The 19,449-nt window shown below is 39.4% G+C and overlaps 2 protein-coding genes across 2 annotated transcripts in view; both read left to right on the forward strand.

Moving 5' to 3' along the window:
• Positions 1–4,198, forward strand: part of plpp5 (phospholipid phosphatase 5) — an 8,573-nt gene extending 4,375 nt beyond the window's left edge. The window contains exon 8 of the mRNA XM_035659143.1: positions 761–4,198. Within this exon, the coding sequence (XP_035515036.1) occupies positions 761–930 (170 nt within the window). The 3' untranslated portion in view covers positions 931–4,198. The remainder of the gene's footprint in view (positions 1–760) is intronic.
• A 1,419-nt stretch (positions 4,199–5,617) lies between these two features.
• Positions 5,618–11,501, forward strand: cdc45 (CDC45 cell division cycle 45 homolog (S. cerevisiae)). The gene is made up of 18 exons (XM_035658675.1): positions 5,618–5,819; positions 5,956–6,015; positions 6,930–7,022; positions 7,121–7,258; positions 7,374–7,523; positions 7,622–7,680; positions 7,771–7,819; positions 8,016–8,077; positions 8,187–8,237; positions 8,416–8,535; positions 8,685–8,816; positions 8,955–9,053; positions 9,163–9,324; positions 9,437–9,575; positions 9,664–9,747; positions 9,881–9,999; positions 10,643–10,719; positions 11,116–11,501. The coding sequence occupies exons 1-18, from the start codon at positions 5,769–5,771 to the stop codon at positions 11,178–11,180; spliced, it is 1,710 nt and encodes a 569-aa protein (XP_035514568.1). The 5' UTR covers positions 5,618–5,768; the 3' UTR covers positions 11,181–11,501.
• The last annotated feature ends 7,948 nt before the right edge of the window (positions 11,502–19,449 follow it).

The following is a 19,449-nucleotide window of genomic DNA, read 5'->3' on the forward strand; positions in this document are numbered from 1 at the left end:
ATTGACTTGGGAGTCTGGAAGGTTTTGGTTTATGTAGCTTGACTTTTTCTCCTAAGAAGCTGTACAAACACTGTAACCAGGAACCATTTTATCACTGCAAGTGCTGGAGAGGTCACACTGACAAAGCATGAGAACTAAGTGGGGTTTTCATGCTTTATGTCCACATTGTTCTTAGATTTATGGATCTTTGCAGTATTTCAGGCAGTCAGGAAAGTCCTGTTATAGTCCAATGTTCCACACGCTCTCTAATCACTGCGTTCTGCCTCCTCACTGCTACTCTCCACCTCCCCAGCCTCCCCTCGCCCTGTGTGAGCATTAAGCTGTAGGTGAATGATGTTTTTAATGTGCGTTCATGTTGAATAAATGTGTTTATCTCAGGCCTGTGTCAAGCATTTTCAGATCTGTTCCAGGGCCACACTTAAATTGCTAGAATAAATATTTAAAAACTTGACTTGAAATCTAGATCAAATACAAAAGCTCATTGTTTGAAGTCCAAGTGATCCAGAGGAAGTTGTCCCCCTTAGTCCACAAACAATATATATTCCTCACTATGTCTGTCTGCTGTTTAATATTTAAACTGTTGCTTTTTGGGGGGTTAACCAGTGAAATACAACAGCTTCTGGTTCTTGAGTATCTCATAACCAAAATCTGTCTGAGGGTTAATATTCTCCCGAAATATTTTAATCTTCACACATGAGCAGAAGATGTGAGTGTAATTAAACTTTGTGTGTGTGTGTTGTCTTCTCTCTCCCTCACGCAGATGTATTAGTGGGTTCTCTGCTGGGTCTCGCCTTCGCCTGGTTGTGTTACAGACAGCACTACCCTCCACTTCAGGACCCCGACTGCCACAGACCTCTGCGTCACAGAGAGACTGTTCCCGCCGCACAGGAGCGCAAGCTGGCCAACTCCAACTACATCCTGCCCCTGTAGAACAGCTGTAACTGGATCGTACTCTTTACTGGTGTCACTTATTCTGGGTTACATGGTAATCCTTCTCATTCTGTTTTCACACCCTAGGGCTGGGCAGTATACCAATATTTATAGTTAGTCGTCAATCGTAACGGTTTTGTAGGAGTTTTCTTTTTGTATGGTGAAACATGACACGTGGTTTATTTTCCAAGCTAAAATGACAAATGTCACATTTCTTCTGAATGGTTTCTGAAACACTTGAGAGTTGCTGTAAAATAACAACTCCGGTTAAACGTGGTGGACTTTTCTGAACTTAAACAGACATTATCACATACAACATTCATCAGTATCAGAGGGTCTGGTGAATATATTTATTATTCTCCGTCCATATGGCCCAGCCCTGCACACCCTGTGTATTGTGCCTATAGACCACATGACTTTAAATACTCCCAACAGCTGAGCAGGTCAACTACACAAGCACTGCACTAATAGTCCACTGCCCATTGATCACTAGCTCAGCTGCTGAGAAACACTTTCTCTCATGTATGGTCACGATTATGTGATTGTTTTTAAACTTGCAGCTTTTTCAACAAGCACGGTCGAGACTATACAGTTTGTATACAGTATATACAGTATCTATACAGTATAGCAGCTTGCTGCCGAAACAATGGTGGTTAAATCAGTTAGTGAATTAATTGACAACACTTTTGATAATTGATTAGGCTTTAATGTCATTCATCAGCCAATAATGTCAAACATTTGGTGGTTGCAGCTTCACAACTGTGAAGATTTGAAGACTTTTTTTAACACTGTAAATTGAATATATAAGGATTGGACTCTTGGTAAGACAAAACAAGTGAAAAGTCAATTAAATCTGGTTCAGGTGTGATCACAAGACCTAAATGTGAGACAAGAACCCAGGACAGGAGGCTGAATGAACACCATAAACACACAAACTCAGCTGACTGTGAAAGTCGTCAACTAGAAGTCCGAGGATGTCCTTAAACCAACACCAGAGTTAAAATCTCTCCACTGTACGCAACCACTTGATATCACATGCTCAAAAGTTTAAATTTAGATTACGTGATGCCACTTGATGTCATCTCCACTCACTGAAGAAGACTAAGATCAGGTTGAGAGTTCCAAATAATTAGTAAGTAGACCTTTGAGCTTAGATTATCTGCACCATAAAGTATTTAATCCGACAGGGAAACTGGTGAAAAAATAGGTTTTCATATCTTAACGTAAGGGTGGGCGATGTGGTTAAAATCAACACAAAATCTATTGTGTATAATTTATATACATTGATATCATGTCATATTTAATTGAGCTTCTGGAAAATCAATCCAGTTTATGGATAAAATAATCACATAGGAATGTCCATTATTAATATTAGAGATATTAGATATTAGACATTTTCTTATCGTCAACAAATTCTATGAAGAGTCCAAAACTAATAATTTTTCCCATCACTCTCTACTTTCTGTCTGTGTCTGTTTATTCACGCTGAAGACTAAAAAACTTTAACAATCAGTATTTCCCAAAAGCAGCCAGGCACTGTAGTTTTTAGCTAATGTTACTCAACGTGTTGTTGGGGGACTATTTTCAGTCGTGGATTAATACACATTTAGTGCCTAAGTTGTTTTGGGGGGAAAATGGAGATCTATGGCACAAAGAAATACGATCTACACAGACAAAATCTGTTAGAGGGATCAATTCATTGTTGGTTTTGATGTTTTCATTAGATTTGTTGACAATAACAAGAAAGCAAAGCATAAGTATGTTTAATTTAAAAGGATAGCTACCACGTTATTAACTGTTTAGTAAAATCTTTGTCTCATGGTTCATATCAACATACGGACAACTTCTATCTGAAAGCACCTCTTTGGTTTCCTTCAAGTGTAAAACCACTTCTCTGTTTGATCTACACGGTTCTGCTCTACTGCCTCTGTCTCGAGTGCTTTAAATCTCTCTGTCTTCCTATATTATATTTTGAATGTTTCCATTCACAGATTGCTTGAATAATATATTCTGGAAAAGGGTTCATATGCCCAATCTTCAGTATAACGCCTCGATGTAGCAGTTCCACACATCTCCTCTCATAGTTGTTTGCTCCACAGCACATCTGCTAACATCACAAGTTAATGTGACTGTAAAAGTGAGATAAATGTTTTCCTACATCAGTGGTCTCAGGCTTACTGTAGGTCTGGTTTTTGTTACTGCACACTCTGCTGGCTCCTCTGCCGACCCGTCTAAAGTGTGAACGTTCACCAGAGAGGTGGAAGGAGGAGAGACGTGGTGTACAGGGGGTTGGTTGTGGGAGTGACAGATCAGACTGTAACCTCTCCAGATGATGGTGCTAACCTCCCAGTGCTCCTGCTGGTCAGGTTTTCTATCCTGTTAATAGTTTTATTGGCACGCAAAGTTTGTTGGAAACGTTTGTTTTTGGGGTTTTTTTCTGGTAGTTTTCATCGACTTTCATTTAAGACTGTGAACGCTACCTTCTGTGGTCCGGTTATGATTTTTATTTGTTTCCTTTTTTTTTCCTGTTTTATCTTTTTGTTAATGTTTGTAAGGTTGGTTTTCAATTGGAAAGAACGTCAACTATTATGTGGATGTGACTGTTGTTTGCAAGTTGAAAACACTAAAAACAACCAAACTTTTTATGTTTTTGTTTGTGTGTGAAACCAGCCAAAGGTTTGCAGGGTCAAAGCACTTTTGCGCTGTGAGTCGAGCTTAAAGCAGGTGGATCACAGTGGTTTCAGACCAAACTCGGTAGAAAAAAACAGATGAATTTGTGCCTTTGTTTACTATATTACTTTAATACTCTTTAATTAATGAATGAAGTATATACTGCATGTAACAGTGTATGCTCTCTGTCATGTCGTTTACACAACTTTGTTTTTTTTATTGTTTTACAGTGTATAGGTTTCAGGTGAGAAGATACTACATGATGTTTAAACGTGGCATGCTGCCTTTCTTTACCTCTGTTGCTGATGGAGTCAAATGTGAAGATTTCTAGGTGGAAACATGTTAAATTTACAACTGAAAGAGTAGCCAACTTTACTTTTTACAAACCTTTGAGAGAATTCTTAATGTACTCAATCTTACAGGTATTTATGAGATGATGTACAGGTCTAAGTGTATTTACTTTTGGGGCATGTAGGACTTTACTTGAATTTTGAATATTTGTTTGTTTACCTTAAATGTGATTAATGTTATGTCATTAAAATAGGAATCATATTTGTGGGCACATGGGCTTCTGGGGGATAAAAAAAAATGAATGGGACTCTGCTGCATTTTGATAAAATCCTGCATGTTTTGAGCTGAAGAGCAACATATTTTCTTCATTATTTCCTTCCAAACCCTCACATTTTCATCCGTTTCTATTTATTTATGTGATTTTCAGCACATGTATACTGTATCGGGTTGGTGATTGTGTCTGGTCTCCATTAGATCTTCTGTCATGACGTATATTAAAACTTGCCTGTTTGCTTTATTTATGTTGTGCTCATCATACATTTGCCTTGGCTTGTAGGAGCACATAGCAGCCGCTATCATGCTGATACAGTATCCTGATTGTACATGTTGTGATGCTTTTAATGACTCTTTTGGTGACACTAAATGATGTTTCTAAATAATCTTGCAATACACACCCTGTCCGCTGCTTATTTTCTCTCTCTGCTTAGAGTGTGTGTGATGGTTACAGGCATTATCTGAACTTTAAAGTAAAGAATATGTTGAAAGGTGAGGAAAGGAATTAATAACAGGATACAGCAACAAAGATGTGCTTATTTCACTTTGACATTTCTAGCTATTGCTTTATATACAATACTGTACAATAATGCGCAACAATATAGAAGCCCTTAATCTTGATTAAATTAGGAGGGTTGAAGGAACGTCACAATCGGTTGTGGTTGCAGCCAGGATATGAGAAATTAGTTTATTTGTAAGGAATTTGTGTCTAAAATTGTCTTTATTAATTTAACTGTATTTTATATAAATGTGATCTCCCTAATTTATAGTTTAAATGCTGACTTATGACCTCCGCATTTATAATAGTTTGCTATAGCCCTGACTGTGCGTTCCTTCAGCTCTCCCATTCAGGAGTAGGCAGTGGTGGATATGAGATATTATATTTGAGTTAAACTAGCAATACTTAAAAAGTACATATATATACAAGTATTCAAAGTATACTTAAAAGTACACATTATGCAATACGGCCCATGTCAGAATATTATATTACTGGATTATTATCAGTGATGCATTAATGTGCACAACACAAAATGTGCACAGGCAGATTTGAATTACATTATAAAATCCTGCATAGTTTAACATGTAATAATAATAATATTAATATATTATAATTTATTAGTTGATTTATATTTTGTATTATTGATCTAAATCGGATCAAATAAATAGTAGCAGTGGAGTAAAAAGTCCAGTATTTTCCTCTGAGCTGTCGTTGAGTATTGTTAAGTAAAGATATAAAGCAGCAGAAATATAGTTTCTGTACCAGACTCCACATACTACTTTATAAAACCTCACTCAGCAGGACTTTGTATAAACTATATAAACTACAAACTAAAGTATATAAACTGCTGTCCCTCTGGTTCCTCAAGGCGGGGGGGCGTGGCCTCGAGCGTGTGACGTCCGTATATCCCCTCCCACTGATTGGTTGGACTGTGACGTGCAGATTTGGCGCCACATTTCCAACAAGGAACAGAGGAGCTACCGCAGCACCGAGCCCCTGACAGGAGACCACAATAACCCGCTGCTGGTGCCACTTTAACGCGGGTTCATCGGCGTCGTCTCCTCTTTCCTTAAAAAAAAAACGTTTTTATCCGACACTAGTGAAGATGTTCATCGCGGACATAAGAAAGGAGTTTTATGAAGTCGTCGCCCACCAGGTGAGTGCTCACTGTGACACTGCTGGGTTAGCTCGGTTCACCCACCGTCGCTGGGCGCTCTGCTAACACTGGTAGAGGACTGACTGATTGATTGTGTGAGGTGATACTGGACTAAACACGGTGTTTCTGCTTTCAGAGAGTCGCCCTCCTGGTGGCAGCAGACATCGATGCTCTCTGCGCCTGTAAGATACTACAGGTAAGATAACAGCTAACTGAGCACACAGTAGCTCCCTGCACACTCACGAAGCTAGTGTTGACTTTAATCATCTCTAAAACACTTCAAATTACATATATTATCATTATGTATCCTGCTCTAGAAGTAAGCTTTGACTTTATGAATAAATACCAGGCTTTAGTTCTGCTGTAGTTAGTTATTTAAGTCCTGTATAGTGTTTATGTGCACCGACTACATGATCTGTTGTTGAGTCATTTAGTTCCCCCAGTTATTATGGTCATACAATTTTATTATTGTATTTATATCTTGTGTAAACACATTTCTTAGTGTATGTTTCCAAGTGGCCCCGATCGGATGTTTTCTGCTCATATGTGACTGATATTGTTGTTTTCATGACAGTGTGAACAGCACAAATCACCTGGAATCAGATCTTTTTGGGCCACTATCCGATCCTATGTATCCTATAATAATAGCTGCAATTGTTTGATAAAGCTATAATGTGTGACAGCATTATAATAAAGTACTATGGTACTGAAGAGATGACCTCGCCTACAATCTTGTTTCCAGATTGAAGAAAACATGTTTGTTTGGTACAGACCCCCAAAAATGTCACATTATCAGGATTTTAATCGTTTTCAGTTAAAATTAAATTTGTGATACAAAAATGATTATCATTAATCGTTAATCATATCCCAATATCTCTCCAAATAATCGCAATATGAAGTTTTAACCATGTTGAGCAGCCCTACCACATTACATGAAATGCTGATTATACGTTCAGATTAGTCTATAAAGTTTCCTATGAGCTTTGTTTCCAGTGACATTGGCTCAAGATTCAGTGTTCCTGTGTCCTTGCCAGTGAAAGGGCTAATGATGAATTAGGGGATTAAACAATAATAGCTCAATCTTTTTGTCTCTTTTTGTCTCTTTACCAGGCGTTGTTCCACTGTGACCAGGTCCAGTACACACTTGTGCCTGTCACTGGCTGGCAGGACCTTGGCACTGCCTTCCTTGAGCACAAAGAGCAGGTACGATCTGAGCTTACACTTGACTCAATGACAGAAAGATAAGCAAGGTTGAACTGTTGAGGCTAAATGTATTATTTTTGGTTTATGGTGTGTTGTAGTTCCGGTACTTTGTTCTCATCAACTGCGGGGCAAATGTTGACCTCCTTGAGATGCTGCAGCCGGATGACGACTCCATCTTCTTCATCTGTGACACTCACCGCCCTGTAGATGTGGTCAATGTCTACAATGACACCCAGGTGATTGATTATCATCAGTTGAGCTGTGGTTCTCTCTCTCACTCTCTCACTCTCTCACTCACTCTCACACTTCTGGAGTGTAACATTGTGTACACTGCTGTCACCTCATCCACAGATAAAGCTACTAATCAAACAGGATGGTGACCTCGGTGTGCCCTCGTACGATGATATCTTTCGAGATGAGGATGATGAGGAAGGAGGTGATTCTGGAAATGAGAGCGATGAAGGCTCAGAGCCGTCTGGGAAACGAAGGAGATTTGATGAAGTACGTATTGAACAGAATGAGAATGCACCACCGATATTGATCTGAACGGGGTTGATTCGACTCTAATGATTGTGTGTCCATGTATCATGTCATCGCAGGGGGCAGTTGAGAGGAGAATCGAAAGACAGCGAGCGAAGAGGGAGTGGGAGGCCCGAAGGTGAAGTGTTTTTAAAGGAAGTATAGGGATGGTGTTTGTCATAGACGTTACAATTTCTAAACTGACACTCGTGTTTCACAAATTTTTCAGGAGAGAAATCCTGTTCGACTATGAGCAGTATGAATATCATGGGACTTCTGTGAGTAGACTCTTACTATTTTATTTTTATTTTTGAGTTCCGATAACCGCAGATGAGGATGGAAAATTCTACTTGATTTGCATGTTAAACTTTGACAAACTTGTTAAATTGTGAGAAGATTTCTATACCTACATTATATACACAGTATATAGTCCAGTGTGCATAGTCACATATTGTTTCATGTGTCTGTTTTCAGGCTGCAATGATGTTTTTTGAGCTGGCTTGGGTGTTGACCAAAGACACCAAGGACATGCTCTGGTAAGCTATTTGATCAAATCTTTCTTTTTTTAATGACTTAACCATTGTGGAAATGCACAGTACACTTACTGTAAAGACATTTAGATGTTGAGTTCTTTTTCCTGTGCAGGTGGGCTGTCATTGGGCTGACGGACCAGTGGGTTCATGATAAAATCACACAGTAAGACTGTCTTCTATATTTCTAAGCATATTTCTCAAAAACATGAACAGCGGTGCTCACTTCTGTAGTAGTCATCGGTTTTTGCTTCATTATTGGATACATAAGTTATGTTTACTGCATGTTTGCATTCAGTTGTTTATCCACTCTTCATTATTCTTGTCTGCTTTGCTCCTTTTAGTATGAAGTATGTAACAGACATCGCCACAATGCAGCGACACGTTTCCCGGCATAACCACCGGAACGAGGACGAGGAGAACTCTCTCTCCATCGACTGTATGAGGATCTCCTTTGAATACGAGTATCCTTTATTCACCTGGCATGTTGTCGTCATGGGTCTTTTATATCCCAGCTTTTCCACATATGTTCAAGTATCATAGTGGAAGGAATCACTCATACTGACTGTGTAGCTCTTTTTCCCTTTGACTTTTCCTCAACCCTCTTCTTCAGCCTCCGTCTAACCCTCTACCAGCACTGGTCCCTGTATGAGAGCATCTGTAATTCCTGTTACACATCATGCCACTTTAAGCTTTGGACATTAAACGGCCAAAAGAAACTCCAGGAGTTCCTAGCTGACATGGGGTAAGTGACCAAAAATCAATGCTTTCTGTGTGTTAACAGTGAAACATTTATCAACCAAAACTACTAATTTTATTAAATGAAATTCAACATGAGCCAGTGATTTAAAATAGAGATTACTTACTTAATTTACCTTAACAGGCTACCTCTGAAGCAAGTGAGGCAGAAATTCCACTCCATGGAAATGTCAATCAAAGAGAACCTAAGGGAGGTCATTGAGGAGTCTTCCAATAAATACGGGTATGAATCTAGAAATAACTTTAAAGAAGAAAGAGCTTCAGCTGCTGTTACATTCGGAGGAATTTATGGACAGACAATCTAAAATGTCTTTTTTTTCCCCCTCAACCAGTATGAAGGACATCCGCATCCAGACATTTGGGGTTCACTTTGGCTTTAAGAACCGCTTCCTGGCCAGTGACATGGTGCATGCTACTGCTGCCTTGCTGGAGAGCACTGAGAAAGATGAGAGCGACAGTGACAACTTCATCAAGGCTCTGGACTCTCTTTCCAGGTGTGTTGCAGAAACGTATTGTTAGTTCATTGACCAGAATACAGTTGCTCTTTAAAGCTATAAAATGTCTGTTTAAGATCCGATTACAGTGTGAAGTTTACTTTCTGTGTAGGAGCAACCTTGATCGTCTACATTCAGGCATTGACCTGGCTAAGAAGAAGCTTATAGCCGTCCAGCAGACTGTAGCAAGCTGCATCTGTACCAACCTCATCCTGTCCCAGGGACCCTTCCTCTACTGCTACCTCATGGAGGTACGGATGTCTGTGTGCAAATTTGTGTGGTTGATTCTTAACCGTATATCCTGCTCAGCTCAGTTCTTTCCTGCTCTTTCATGTGTAGGGAACACCTGATGTGAAGCTCTTTTCTAAGCCCATGGCCTTGACTCTGCTCTGCAAGTACCTCCTGAAGGCTTTTGTCCATTCTGTAAGTATCTTATTGTGAAAGAAGAAGCTTTTACTTAAACTGAAAACACTCTGTTGTCACTCTTTCCGTTGCGTGTGTCCTGTGTGACTTTGGCTTCTGCTGACTGTTTGCTTGGTTTGTTTTTGTCGGTTAGACGAGGAATAAGCGCTGCAAACTGCTTCCCCTCATCATGGCTGCGCCCAAGGATGTGGAGAAGGGGACAGTCATTGTTGTGGGAATCCCACCTGAGTCTGAAACATCTGACAAGAAGAAGTAAGACCTCGCTTTTTTATTTGTAGATGTCTGGGGTATAATTAAAAAAAATATGAGCCAAGCTAAGAATATACTTGATTAATAAAAATACAATACACTATTTTAACCAAGCTGTTTTTATCATTAATCTTAGTGTAAAATATGAATTTGGACTATACAGTCAAATGTCCCCTATCTGCTGTAGTTCTTGCTGTTGACTCTGCAGACTTCCCAATGAGTACATGCTCTTGCCATGTTATGTGATGCTTTTGCTGATTTAATCTGTTTCAAATTGACAAACATCTCATTTCCCTTTCCTTAGACTTCAATAACTGCAGAACAAAATTACTATTTCTTTTGTTTGCCAATAGTATAAAGAACTGATGGGGTGTGTCTCAATAAGTTCCAATGTGACTTCCTTCAGACTGCTTGTTTTGAAAGATAGTGAATTTACAATCATATCAAATATAGAAGAAGCATTGGAGAAGTTGACACCAGAGAATGTTTGGTGTTTTTACTTGAAAATTAGTGAAACCATGAACTGATCATCAAAATAGTTGGATTAATTTTCTGTTGATTGACAGCTGTAACGTATGTTTTGTACAGTATACATAAAAAATGCCCTATTTCCTCAACTCCTGTCCTTTTTCCCTGTACTCTGCAGTTTCTTTGGTCGAGCATTCGAGAAAGCTGCAGAGAGCACCAGCTCCAGAACTCTTCATGACCACTTTGACACTTCAAGTAAGTGATATTGTCATTTATTATTGTGCTGCATCCAAGTCCTCAGTGATGTTTTATATAGGGAGCTGTCCATCTCCTTATTAGACACCAGGTGGCAGCCTTGTCTTCATTTCTAGTGCCGCTTCAATCATCCAATCTCATCATCATGTTTTTTGTCACTACCTGCTGTAACTTCACATCATTTATGTTTCAAATGTAGAATGAGGCTTGTTGAGTGTTTCTACACCTTCATGTGTGAAACATTTATCCAAACTACCGCCAGTCCTGAGATACATGATGTGTTGTTTTGTTCAGAAGTTACATGCAGAGAACCTCTCCAAAGAAAACACTTGGCTGGCTTACAACTGTGTTCCTTTGTGCACTTATTGATTCTTACTGGTGTTTTTCCCTCTGCAGTAATTGAGCTGAAGACGGAGGACAGGAGCAAGTTTCTAGACGCACTCATCACCCTCCTGTCGTGAGAGGAAATGTGAGCATGAGTTTTAAGATGGAGTTCTTGGTTTGAGTCTTGACCTGTGCTGCTTCTGTTAACGTCTTTATGTTAGATGGGACTGAGATAAATCGGTCCCATCAGAAACATACAGAGTCACCAGAACAAGAACTTTGTCCATGTTTTTAAAATCAGATTTGTGTGTATATTGTACAGTCTTGTTGTAAATGTTTGGATGTCTTATTTTTGCTTTATATTCTTGTAACATTTGTCTTTTATTCCCATCTTTGTATGTGAGTGGTTCACCACATTTTTACATTTTTAAACATGTTTAATAAATCATCGTAATTCATTTAAATGTTTTGTCTGCCTGTGGTCACGAGGAGTTTCTAGTATGTTAGTTATAGTTTTTGAGATGAGAGCTGTATCTATTTTCACTCTTTAGATCCATATTAATAGCAGGTAATCTTATAATATAAAATATTAATTGAATATAAAAGACTTCTAAAAGATTTTTAAAAACACCTTTTTATATTTTTGTGCTGCCAAGTCTCCGAATGTAAAAGCCCAAGTTGGAGCCTTGTGGTGAGAGATTTTAGACACCAGTTTAATCTTGGGTTAATTTTAAAAAACTCCTTTTTAATTTCCTAACAAGGAACTGTAAGACTGTGTCTCTACTCTAATAAATCATGTCCTGGTGTATCTTAGACGGAATATAAATGAACAGAAACAAGAAAAAGAAGTACTGAAGCTTATTTCAGCTTATTCAATTTTGATATTTAAACTCAACTCAAGCACTGATCTGATATCAGTGGTATCTGTTCCCCCATATGTAATATCTCTATACTTAATTGTAATAGTTTTATGTAACATCGCAAAGAAACGGGCCGATGCTGGACTCGTTTTATAAGTTCAGTATTGACACTGATAATGATCCAGTGTGTTGGATCGTTGCTCCCACTCTTATTAGCGCTGCTGATGGAGTGAGGAGCTGTACTGATACATACTGGGAATGATGGTCACTGTGAAGAAGATGACAATGTGTTAAACCCGGTAGTTTTTTTTTGTTTTGTTTTGTTTTTAAATCAGAAATAAAACGTAGAAACACCTGTTTGCAGCCCCCAATGACAGGTGGCAGAGTGGTGAGCTATTCCACCAGCTAATAACCTCCCCTCTTCCCCCATAAACTTCCTTTTCCTCTTCATTTTCAGGCCTACAGACTGAAAGTATTCTACAAGGAAACATTTGTATTTTCTGTTGATTTTTGATGGTGGCTGTGACTAATGTTAAGACCCACCATTGTTGGATGTGGGACTTTCTCTTGTGTCATAAAACAAAGATCTGGCACAGTTGTGGCTGTTGGCAGTCACTTTGACAAGTCTTTTCATCTGAATCCAACCTTTTGTTTTGCTGACGCACAACTTATGGTTCAACAGAAATTTAAACAGCTCTTACTGTATTTGCGGGGCTTCTTGTGAAAAATATCTTCTTCTGAGCTCACCCGGCTCATGTGGGGCAAAGGTCAGAACAGCAACCTTGGCCCACATTTTAGAATCTAGGCCAGGCCTCCCAGTGGTGATTTGTTGCCTGCCCAGAGAGTGACTGGGAAATGTGGGGCCTTGGCTGCTCTCTGCGGGATAATTAAGATCCATATCACTGTTGAATCAAGATGAGCTCCTGACCCTCGGAGGAAATGGTGTTTGGGTGGTTTGTACAGGAAAGTCCGGAGTGAAACGTGTCGTGATCAGCGTTGAGCTTCATCGTGGGATGTTAATGCAAATGGCTGAGGTTGTGTGCATCGTCATCATTTTAATTGTGCATGACTGTGTACATCTCACTGACTCTCCTCGTTGACCTATTTGAGAACAATTTATGTCCATTATGATATTGTTTACAGTCACAGCAGGGAGTTGTTACCCTGGAGAAATAATGCCCCCTGAGGAAGCAGTTAGCAGAAATGCAGAGAGCTTGTAGAAGACACATTTATATCATTAAAAGGGAGGAGACGCTGTTTATTTTTATAAACATAATTATCATTAAACATAATTATCCTTAACCTCTGAAAACTGTCTTGAGCAACCTGTTTTCCCCTTAGTTTTGTGACTTCTCATTTGTTTCTGTTGAATTTTTACCTGTTTTTGTTGGTTGAGAAATCTCACTACAAGGTCAGTTTAATAGCTTTTCTGGAGCTTTTGATTGGATCACGCGGATCATGTGCTTCATCAGCAGATTGAGTTGACCCGTTGTAGCTCTTCAAATATATTTTTTTTAGCACTTCATGTTGGCTATAAATCAGAGGTACAGTGTTCACTCTTGACCCCAAAGGTCCATTTACTGGCTGTTTTGAAGAGCTCCTAACTTTTAAACAAACACGTAAGAGTCCTTAAACTGGGGCAATGTAACTGTTGCTAAACAGCAGCCACAAGCTCTCCAGTTACATTTCACAATCTGCCAAGACGTATTTATTTTTTGTTTCACTTTCCTACAAGACGGCTAAAATGTTTATCTCTCATAGAGGTAATGAGATGATGAAGTAATGTAATTTACATAGTAATATCTCTTTTAAAGTTAAACATCAAGTTTGGCTGTAAGCAGCAAAACCCTGAATATAATTTATTGCTTTTGAATTCAACTTTTGACTTATAAGAGGAAGATTGTGTCCTTTCTTTCAAAAGTCACATAGTCTTCCACCACAACTGGGCAAAATCCTGATGCTGATGAAGATCATGCATAGTGATCAAAAGCCTGCAGCAGCTACTAAATGGAGCTTGTGGTGGGATTGTTTTCTCTACTGATGTTTCCAGAAATCATCTTTGAACCTCGTGTTTTAGTTCATTTTAGTTCTGGGGTGTCCTAATATGTTTTTTTCAGTAAAACATTAAAATGGCCTCCTCCTCTGTTGACTTGGTTTGGACTGGACAGCTGTTCATCTTCACCTGCAGGCCTTACTCTGCTCAATGACCTCGGTGACATCAGTTCTGGTTCATCCACCTGTTTCAGGGACGAGTCTTTTCGGCTGCTCTTCCCTCAACCATCAATCACTTTGCTCTCCATCCCCAACTTTTTGCAGCCTCTAGTGAATGTGGGGCCAGGCCCTTTCACCCACTCTGCATTCTGAGATGTGGCATGCAACACACACGACACACACGACACACACACACACACACACACAAACACACACACACACACACACAACACACACACACACACAGGAGGGATCGTAGAGCCCATGTGTAGATGTGCCCAGGAGGCAGCATTTTGAAAGGCCTCACAGCTCAAAACAGTCGGTGTTGCCCTTTCCTCCAACAGAGGTTAGAAGCGATGTTACGTGTGGAGTATGATGTTTGGGAGTAATGATAGTGGAGTAATAGATGTGGGATGGTAGACTGATACAGTATTTCTCTGGTTTATATGGGGCAGTATTTATCTTATTTTTATGGACTGGGCATTGAAAAAAGTACGTCAAAAGTTATGGTTTGTTCAATATTCGTTAGTTGACAGGATTTAATTCTTTTGAATGGATGGATTTAAAAGTTAACTGTAAACTGTAATTTGCAAATTATAGAAACCAATGCGAATTTTAGAGTAAACAATAAAATCCTACTACATATAATATTAGGCTTCTATTCTTTTTTTTCATCAATAAAAAATAGAACATATACAAACATTTGATAAGGATCACCTCAGACATGTTTTATAAGACAGAGAATACTTTCACCACAACATATGCCTCAGTTAGATGGGTTAAAACTGCTGATATTCTAAACAAAAACAAATATGATGAAAACCAATGGTTTCTAAAATGACCTCAGACAATACTCCTTGACATGTCTGTACTGAAATATTACTGGGATCGGAATCGACAATTATACAGATAATACCAATTTCAATAATGGTTGCACATATCGGGCCGATCAATAGTTGCGTGCGAAGACTAGACCTACTCAGCTCTTACTTAAAGTAAAAGCAAATACCACAGTGGTAGGATAAATACTCTGTTACAAGCTATGAAGTGCCTGCATTCAAACAATTTACCTTGGTTTAAAAGACAAAAATTATAATTACTCAAAGTTACCAAAAAGTCCATCCTGAGAAGATCCCATTAAAATTTTCTCCAGTACTTAAGGAAGCTTAAAGAAATTAGTTACTTTCTACCACCGCTTATTTGCCAAATAGATGAATCACTGTTGGTGATTTAACTAATTATTTCTTGCCATCGCCTCCTTAAAAACATTCTGTTGCCACATAATATTCAAGTTTAACATATATAAACAAAGCTTATTGATGATTTACAATGATTTTGGCCTTATGGCAGACCAAATAAAACATTGAATTATACTTTTTTTAAAAGAACGATTTATCTTGAAAAACAGTCCTGAAGTTGAATTCTTCAAGTATAAAGTATAAATCTGAATGTTATAAGATGAATAGTGCAGTTTCACTCAGTGTTAATAAGCAAGACTTTCTCAGAATAATTAAGGGACATGCCACTTCCTTTTTTCTTCGAATCCTCTCTCGACCTTGTTTATTTTTTCCGTCTCGTTTCCCTCGGTGCCACTCTGTCTCTAACAATCTCAGATTCCAGATAGGATTAGTGTTTATACGAGCCAGAGACAAAGAACTACAGCTGACTGTTTCTGCCTGCTGCCCGGTCTCGCACAATTCATGCTGTGAGAGAGATGCACACCACACACACACACACACACACACCATACACACACACACACCCCAAACACGATCACACAACACACACACACACACCACCACACACAACACAAAAGCAAGGGCTGTGCTATCATAAACCATGCAAACTTCAATTTCACTTAAATTGTCAAACTTGTATTTTCTGTCCTGCTGTTTGCTCGTAGCTTCACGTCAGCCTGTCAGCCCACAGATGCCCTTAATGATCCCTAACCCCTGCGACCTTTAACCCCTCCAGCCCTCTCACAGTCGGGGTGTTACTCCCTGAATCGGTCTCCTCTCTTCCATTGTTTTTAAGTGCTTTCAAGCAAAAGAGATTAGTATTGCCTGGAAAACATTTGCATAAATTTGATACTGATTGATTCTGTGGATGAATTGGCTTGATATTGTACTTCAGGGCTCCTTCAAAAATTGCAATGAATTTACTGTTACACATGGGGCTTTTAGGGCTCCTGGGGGTCACTTTTGGTCAGTGATGTGCCTTTGATGAAGAGATTGTTTCTTCTTTATGTATGATGGAGAATATGTGTAAATATGTTTTTCACAGCTTCCTTTTTAATACACGGTGGGGAAAACCCAGCTGGCATGTCATTCACATCACACAACAGCTTCATTTTGCAGTCAGTGTCCTTTCTTTCGTTCTCTGTGGTAGGCGGCTCAGTCATGCTGGACTCCTTTTAGTGGATGACATGCACTACATCTTTCCTTCCTGAAAAATACGCCGCGGCCCTATGCACAATGACACAGAAAAGAGCTCGGAAAGAGAAAGAAAAACACACTTTAACATGGGTTTGTTTTGTTATAAATGTGACTTCACATATCAAGTGTTGACTTTTTGTGTCTCCACATTTCTGAGAATAGCAAGCCAGAGTTTTCCTGCAAGATGCAATTAGTGTGGAAACAATACACTTAGTACACCTCAAAATCCTGATCCTGTTTGTGTGTGTGTTTTAGACAATCTGTTTGTTTACTTAGCCACTGATTGCCATATCCTATGTTAATATGGGAGTCCACATTACCAGAGGAGCTGCAACTAAAAGCAACACCACCTGCGTCACTGTGCTTAAAGTGAAGGTAAAAAATGGCGTATACCCGGGTGTGGTGAGCCTCCATGTTTAGAGGAGGTTTTTGACTGACATCACATACATTTCGCTCACCATGCCAAATCAGAAATGTCTCCTGATCCCACCCAGACATTCCTCATGCTCCCAGACCTCCTCTTCATCTCAGCAAAGGTCCGTCATTCACCGCTTTGTCTGGTCCGACTTACCTACGTGTCTGTGTATGTATGTGTCTGAGTATTTGTGCAAGTTTACGCACGCTACTGTCAATGTATCTATTTAAAATGGCCTCGTGATGATATATGGAAAACATGATCTCAGACAGGCATGAAATGAGTTGAGACTCCCAGTTACAAATTCCATATTTTTTAGATAAAACTTTCACTGTGCACTCTATTTATCACCGTGTTAAGAAAACACTTCATCTGCTGCTGTAAAACTGTTATTGGCTTCCCTCAAATTACACATAAATACTTAAATATTGTGTAGTATGGGGAAAGTTTAAGTGAACATTTGGCAGCATTTTTTAAATAAATATTAAGGTTATGTTAGGCAACGGTTAAGTGTCTGAGCCCCTTACTATTCGATTTACAGCCTCAAGAAAGTTTAAACCTGCAGTAAATTATTTTTTATTATTATTTACTCTCTAATTTTTTTATTTTTATTATTTACTTAATAATTTTCGGCAGGTTCATAACTATGAACATCTTTCACATTGTTTTCACATTATCGTTTGATACATGGCTATAATGAGAGCCGCATTAAGGTTGAATCATCTTTGGTGCACTGACAATATCACAAATATACTGTCAGTGGGGTTTAGATTACATTTTCCCTGAAATATCTTAGAGATAAAACTGTTTGACAACAGTTCACTTCTGATAGTTTCACCACTTTGTCAATGCTTTATTACATTCAGATTGGGCCAAATATTCAAATCCACATTGCCATGTTGCATCACGTGTGTGTTAACACATTTCCTGGTATTCAGCTTAAAATATATCTACTTATATATTTAGAAACCTTGGGAACTTGACTAGAAGTATGGAGTGATAGGACGGGTCAGTGGAATTTAAGGAGTTGGAGTTTAAAAATGGTACACAGCATATGGGATAAATTAGTTTGATGTTATTCATCACACTGTACCTGTGTGTGTGGGTGGGTGGGTGCGTTTATCTTTGGGTGTGCTTTAACCCAGCCACCAAGCTTCATACATACACACTCCACCCCTCCTCCTCCTCTCCCACACCCTCCATGTTCCTTCCTGTTTCCTGCTCCGCTGTCCGCTGCACAGGAAGCCTGGTCGTGCTACTGGGCTGAGACAAAATCTTGTGACTCACCAAGCCGTAAACTTTGCAGACATGCGGGAGAAAAGAACGTGGTGTGATTTTTTTCTTTTTTTACTGATCTCCATCTCTTACCTCTAACTAGAACTTGCATTGTTTTCTCAAACAAATGGCTCATGGGGTTTTTAACTCTGTATACAAAGCCACATTTGTCCTCCATGTTTAACCACCTGCTGACTCTTGGCTTTACTATCTGTGAGTAAGCTGCATCCAGCTGGGATGTCTGTAGACTGTATGCACCTGCTGGCTCTGATCTAAGTCTGAGTCAATCAGTAACAACATTAATTAAGTCTCCTTTATATCATTGCTTTCATGGTTGCTTCTACGTCAAAATGTTAAACTAAAACTCTAAATTAACAAACTTTCCATAAACTGTAGCTGATTATTTGCTGGTGTGAGGAGTTGGGGTTGAGGGTTGTGACCCCTATCAAATGCGGGGGATTCTGCTTCGATGAGATCATGCCTGGTCAGTTGAGGGAAGTGACTTTCGACTCACCCTGACATGACGCCAGATTCAGAGTTCAAAGTTCATGTCATGATAAACGACGCCCCAACCTCTCAAGAGATGCATGGCGCTCACGGGCAGCAGCAGAAATCTGGAATCAGCACGCCACCTGACCGACTTCTGACATGACCTTAACCATGTGGCCCTGGCTCCCCCGAGCAGAGGGAGGTCAAGTTTAGAGGTCAAAATGGTTCTCTGTGTGTTACATCATCTGTCTCTTTCAGACATTTCTTCTGTGATACGAGCAACATCCCTTACATCTATTTCTCATTTGTTTATAGTCATGTTTTCACTCCCTTGGACCAGAAGTTAGTGTTTGCTTTTCCAATGCCCAATATTTATGGCAACACTTAACATTTGCTATTAAACTAAAACACAATGCAACAAATGTGTTTCTGCTGTCACAGCTCTTTTTGCAGTGACCATTACAGGCTTTAAGTAAATCCCTCCTTCATCTTCCAGACTGCTGTGCATGGTTGCTGGAATGTCTGCTGGCCAGGCCTTTTATTAGGCTCATCCATACCACCACATTATAGGCTCCCGTAGCCAGGCAACTGCAGGTTCTGGCTGGTTACCATGGCGAGCGCCCATTGAGTGACGTCGCTGGCCCTATTTGCCTCTCTCCTCATTGGTATGAGGGCCTTTTTTAAAGGTGCACCCCCAACTCTCTCTCTCTATACACACACA

This window comes from Morone saxatilis, unplaced genomic scaffold (assembly GCF_004916995.1).
Source record: "Morone saxatilis isolate NCDOM2014 unplaced genomic scaffold, NCSU_SB_2.0 Contig16, whole genome shotgun sequence".
Classification (NCBI taxonomy): Eukaryota; Metazoa; Chordata; class Actinopteri; family Moronidae; genus Morone; species Morone saxatilis.

What these genes read in the sequence shown, in the direction of transcription:
- cdc45 (XM_035658675.1), top strand. Translation starts at nt 5,769, where the DNA reads ATGTTCATCGCGGACATAAGAAAGGAGTTTTATGAAGTCGTCGCCCAC. An exon ending in GTTCATGATAAAATCACACA is followed by an intron (nt 8,238 to 8,415) that starts GTAAGACTGTCT and finishes TGCTCCTTTTAG; the next exon opens with TATGAAGTATGTAACAGACA. An exon ending in AGGATCTCCTTTGAATACGA is followed by an intron (nt 8,536 to 8,684) that starts GTATCCTTTATT and finishes CCTCTTCTTCAG; the next exon opens with CCTCCGTCTAACCCTCTACC.